Below are 6,000 nucleotides of genomic sequence, written 5' to 3' on the forward strand. Positions count from 1 at the left end.
AAAGAGAAAAAGCCAAAGAGTAGATCACAAAAAATACCCCCCCCCCCAAAAAAAAACAGCTAAATGAAAAATCTGATGAAGTTATAAGACAAAGTGAAAGTTGCTACATGACATACACCACAACTGTAACTCAACTGATGACAAAAAAATTTCAAATACATTATGTAGTGCAGCAATAAATCGTCGTTAGTATGTTCATGATGGGCATTTTGTAAAGCTCATAGACTGCGCCATTCGTTTTTATACTTTACAATATTACTGTCATTGTTTTTAAGTCAATTTCTTCATTTTTTGTGTTTCTGAAAGCCTGTGTATGTTTTGCAGTTTGAGGGGTGATATTTAAAAATAGTTATACTTGCGATTAATTAATTGCAAACCTTGTAATTATTTAGGTTCATGTTTTTTTTATCACTTGACGACATTAGTTCCTACTAAAATCTAACCAGTATCAGTCCATTTTTGATTCCAGCTGATATCACTTCACAGAGCTCAATGTCGATCTGTCTCCGTAGGAGCACTGGGTGAAGATCTCTGGCCTCCTGCTCTCCAGCTCTTTGACTTTCTGTCAATCATTGACAAAAATGAGCCTGAGTCCACCCAGCAAAAAACCCCAGACACTAAAGATGAGGAATACTATCAAGAATTCGGGTATTACTCAGGACAGCATTTGGAGGACGAGGGTTCAGATTCTGAAGAGGAGGAGGAGAAGGGGGATTCTTTGGTCAGATCCCCAAATCATATACAGCACACTGAGCTGTAACACTGACTTCACGGGAGAACGCTGAAGACTGTTCAACATCTGTTTATATTCTGGGTTTTAATTTGCCAAGTTGTGTTTTCTTGACCAATACCTGTTATATGGGCTGACCATTCTGGACTGAAATGTCTGATTATTATCTAATTTTGAGCCACTAAAGCAGAATGCTTGTACTTGACAGAGCAGACATGTTCAATTAAAATGTGCTGTTTTTTCACATTAATGCTTAGTTGTGACTTCACATTTGAAACCTCACAGAGTTGTTCATCATTTCTACAGTAATACCTCCTTCGTACATATCACTAGTGGATTTAATCAGGGGTACAAGAATTATGTTTAATACGTAATGTTAATCTAACATTTAAGAGTCCTTAGACCTTCATTTCCTGCACAGCTCTTACGGAGTGATACACAGCACATCTTAAATAACACTTTCTTTGTAATCCTCCTTCATGCTGCATCCTGCTATCACTGTATTTTCAGAAGTCGAAGGAAAATGCTGCTGGAAGTTTGAACTAAAGCCGGTCCAGTTTTTTGACTGGCCAACAGCTGCAGATAATTCATAGAGATTCTCTTTTCCAGGTGCAGCCAAATGAATGGTGGTGTGTACGTTTTCTTCCTGCTGACTCTGATATCAGGATGCAGATGCTGTCTTTAGTTACTTAGATATTATCAGTCCTCTCCTGGACACCGACAATCACAGACTCCACATGATAGAGGAGTAAAAAGAGTTGATGCATTATTATCAGAGATCAGAATTGTTTATTTTCAGGACTCTATGTTCCCTCTTAAACTGCTGATTTACAATTAATGAACCACAAAGAAGTGCATGTTGGTGACGTCGCCATGACAACATACTGAGGGACAAGGCACTGTAGGACACAGTATAAACACGTTTTTGTTTGTGTGCACAGATGCAGTCGAGTTGCGATTCACTAATAAAGCAGGAAGTCTGAGTCAGAAGAAAAAAACTGCATGTGTGCTGTGTTTCCTCACACACATGCTCCCTCAAAGAGAAGTTATTAAATGAACATTCTTACACTTATACAGTAAATCGGTGTAGAATGACCGATCACCACTCACTTGTCTGCTTCTGGCGCAGCAATCAGCAGTTCTTTTAATAGCCACTGGAGGCTTGCTCCAAAAACGAGTCAATCTCCATAGAGCGTAATGTTAAAGGTCTGACTTTACAATAGAAATAAGCATGTTTACGACTTGGTACAAAAAATGCTTTTGGGTGAGGGGTGAATTCTTATATAATTCATCACTTTAATTGATGTAAAGCCATACAGTTATGAATAATTATGGGTGTGTTTACTTTTAGTGACAGCTAGTGATGCCAGGTCAATGACCTTACTAGGTTTAGCATAGGCAGCTAGTTGCTGGTGAATAGAACGTGTTTGTCCTATCGGTGCATTTTATTGCAAATGTCTGAGATACCGTTGCTGTGTGCTTAATTATTCTAACACACCTTCTCAGAGGTCGGTGCAGCAGTATTTCCATTAAGGGAAATTTTAGAATAATTTGTATGTTAGCACCATTAGCACTAATTAGCAAGTATTGATAGGTTGGGGTAGCTATAGTGATAGTGCCACAGTTGGGGCCCCTTCACACACAGTGCGAATATGTACAACTGGGTGACTCACATCGTAACAGCTTGTATGAGTGAACCACACAAACATTGCGCCAACGGGCAGGCGTGCACGATCCCAGTGCGACGGTCTGTGCACGCGTGAGCACAGCAACTTTTCACAGCAGCTGCACGATGTGGTTACACTGCTGTGAAATAAAAAAATTACATGCCACCCATGGGAATCAAACCTGCACTTTCCAAAAGCTCTGATTGTCAGTCAGCAACTTTACCACTGAGCTATGACCACTGTCCTGTGAAAGGTGTGGAAAATGCCTGATATCAGGAAGGACATGGATGTATTTAAAAAATAATAATAATAAAACCACACACCATATAAAAACGTTGCATTGTATTGTATCCCTCTTATCAAGTGGACAGTACAAGTATGATCTGTCTGTTCCTCTGTAGATGACCCATGGTCACAGATGTACAGTCATGAAATGACATGAATGAAAAGCAGTGCACTCTTATGTCCACATCTGCTGTCGGCGTATGCAGCCAGCCCCACGCACGTGTCTTGTGGACGGCGCACTGCAGGACAACCACCCCCAGCCTTGACATCCACATCCACAGCTCCCCACAGCGGCTCCTGTCGGCGGCCACACCTTCTGTCAGTTCAGCGCACACACCAACGTGTCACTGTGTCCATTTGCAAAGCCACACTCATAGGGAACGTAGACAAATTTCACATCCAGCTCGACAGTGATCGTCTGCAGACTGTTGTGTTAATAGTACGAAAGACCACATTTTTTACATGCCAAGCGAGCGGTGATAGATGTTGGTGCGTGTCACCTGGAATTTGGCCGACACAGGGTTCGATGGGCTCGCACAGAGCACACACTGTCTTTCAGCCGCTGGTGTGCGCAAATAGTTGTAGCAACAGGTGTATGAGGCAGCTACGATATTACACGCTTTGCACACGATTCCTGCTTTATGTGCAAATCGAACAGATTCACACCAGATTGTCAAGGGGCTGTTATCGAGGCAATGTGTTAATCTAAAGTTGAAATACCCGCACTCAAGCCACCCCTTAAAAGAACCGCCTACCAGGTCACAAAATTGTGCAATAATCATCCAAATTCAGTTTGCCAAGCGTGTCAACCTTAGCCTGCTTAGTAACATTTAGATAGGTGGCCATGTTTGGCGTCCCTTTGGCGGCATGGTAATGTGACCGCAGGACCTTTGTAGCCGGGACAGCGGTGGGATCGAACCCAGATGGCTCGCACTAAAGACCATTCCTCTACCAGGTCAGCCAAAGGGGAATTCCCTGTTAGCCAAGCTAGCGGGAACGTCTTTTCGATCAGGACCCGGGATCTTCATCCCGCTACATATCTCCCCACCATTTTTGACTTCGTCTCGAAGCACAGGTGCATTTAAGCATGTTCTGTGACTACCCACATCCTGTTCGTGATGCCAGATTGTGACTGCAGGACCTTTGTGGCCAGGACAGTGGTGGGATCGAACCCAGACGGCTAGCACTAAAGACCATTCCTCTACCAGGTCAGCCAAAGGGGAATTCCCCGTTAGCCAAGCTAGCGGGAACGTCTTTTCAATCAGGACCCGGGACCTTCATCCCGCTACAGTAACTTAGTGGTTAGCACTGGTACCTCAAAGCAAGAAGGTCATGGGATCCCTTGCTGTATGGAGTTTGCATGTTCTCCCCGTGTCAGCGTGGGTTTCCTCTGGGCACTCTGGTTTCCTCCCAAAATCAAAACATGCTTATTGAGGGTGTGCACCTTTCGTTGCCCCTGACCAAGGCAGCGTCTCTATGTCTGAAGTTGGGCCCCGGGAGCCGGACTGCGGCTGCCCACTGCTCCTAGTGGTTGGATTGTGTCTAACTGTAAGGATGGATTAAAAGGACAAATTTTGTTGTATGTATGTATTTATGTATGTATATATGTACAATGAACAAGAAGGGCTCTTCTTCTTGATAAAATACAGCGACAAGACTCCATGACACACTGGAAAACTAAATTTCCCAGCATGCCGTTTGAGGGTCAAAGGTATTGCTGTGTAGTATCGTGGAGCAGGAAAAACATGGTCAACCATCAAGTGTGATTGAAAATGCAAAAATCAAAAAAACAGTGGAAAAAAATAGAAACAGAAAGACAGCAAGTGGCACAGCTAGTAAAACAAAGGCCACCAGAAACTCAAACTGCAAATTTCATGTGTTTTCACACCTTTTGCTGGTTATATGCTGGACATGCAAGACAGCATTCTGGGCTCGGGTGTTACTATGTTAGCAATAGACCCTTATCACTGAATCTCTGAGATATTTAAGTTGTTTATATGTTGTTTAAAGATGTTTTAGTGAAAAACCCTATTTAGGTGGCCATCTTAGATGCCATCTTGGATAACTGACTTGAGGCCTGTTTTTATTTTTGGGAACATCCTGATTGTGTTTTGGGTCATCTAAGGAACCTAAAAAGTTGGTTTGGTTTAGTCTTGGGGGTGGGGGGGTACAAAGGTAGTGGTCGTAGGTCCCCTAGTATAACGTAAGCACAACGTGCTACACAGTGTCCAACAATAAAGAAAGAAAGCAAGAAAGAAAGAAAGAAACCTGAAGATAAACAAACTTGCAACTGGTGATGTAATAATGCAGTCTGCAACTTTACCACTAGATGACAGTAAATCCGGTGTTGCCTATGGTCCACCCTAAAAATTGGTCCCCACTGCCTTCACTGCGCATATGTCATTTCGGAGCATCAGCAGGGATTCACTGATTGTTGCATTGTTTCTGCTTAAAACAGACTCTAGAATGATTTGAGAGGTTTTACTTTTGTCATCTGATGGCTAATAATCACATTATTCCCTTTGATCACTTTGGGTGTAGAAAGTCAGACTAAGAGAGTTAGACATGCTGCTGTGGTGCTCTGATCACTCCCCGTCTTTATTATGAAATGATGCTGGATTTATGTGGAAATGATTGTTGGACAAAAGCTTCAGATATCTAATGCTGAGATAGATGATGACTGGAGTGCAGTTTGAAGCAGAAACAATGTGATAATCTGTGAACTGTTGCTGGTGCTCTGAAATGATCCATGCACAGTGAAGGCAGTGGGGACCAATTTGTAAGGGGGACCGTTTGGTCGGCGACACCAGCACACTGTAGCAGTGGTTGACTTTAATTTTACTGGAGTTTTTTTTTCCCCAGTGTTTTTAAGCTGCCAGTTGTAGAAAATGAGAAAGGAAAATTGGACTCAGCTGCTGTAAAACACTGCAGTGAAGGTTCAGAATTCAGAAGGTAAAGCTTTTACAATCTTCAAGCACAGGACAGGCCCCGGTCGTCGGACTCTGCTCAACGGTTTCTGAAGCCTCAGTGACGAAAATGGTGATTGACCTCAGAACAGCTTCTCTCCAGGTGAGGAGATTCATAATTATTGCTCTGACCTCCCTTTGAATAGGAGTTTGAGATAAATGATGAGTACCCCCCCACATGGTCAAAGTGATGTGACCTGTTAAAACATACATTTAAAGCTTATTTCTGTATGACTACATACAAGAAGATAACATGAAGCAACAGATTAAGATCTCATTGCACACAGAACATTTAGTGCTTCATGTTTTTATTAGGACAACTGGTTGCAAAGCAGTGGACATTCCTGCTGAC

General features: G+C 42.6%; 1 protein-coding gene and 1 long non-coding RNA gene across 2 annotated transcripts in view; one reads left to right on the top strand and one right to left on the bottom strand.

The window, feature by feature from the left end:
* Positions 1 to 980, top strand: part of txndc16 (thioredoxin domain containing 16) — an 89,687-nt gene extending 88,707 nt beyond the window's left edge. Inside the window, exon 20 of the mRNA XM_034176214.1 lies at positions 513 to 980. Coding sequence (XP_034032105.1) covers positions 513 to 760 — 248 coding nt within the window. The 3' untranslated portion in view covers positions 761 to 980. The remainder of the gene's footprint in view (positions 1 to 512) is intronic.
* A 4,152-nt stretch (positions 981 to 5,132) lies between these two features.
* On the bottom strand, positions 5,133 to 5,620 carry LOC117521021. Its single transcript, XR_004563855.1, has 3 exons — positions 5,609 to 5,620; positions 5,326 to 5,330; positions 5,133 to 5,263 (listed from the first exon to the last, which is right to left on the bottom strand). It is a non-coding gene; the product is annotated as an uncharacterized LOC117521021 (long non-coding RNA).
* Positions 5,621 to 6,000: the final 380 nt, after the last annotated feature.

The sequence above is a fragment of the Thalassophryne amazonica genome, chromosome 1 (genome assembly GCF_902500255.1).
Source record: "Thalassophryne amazonica chromosome 1, fThaAma1.1, whole genome shotgun sequence".
NCBI classification, from domain to species: Eukaryota; Metazoa; Chordata; class Actinopteri; order Batrachoidiformes; family Batrachoididae; genus Thalassophryne; species Thalassophryne amazonica.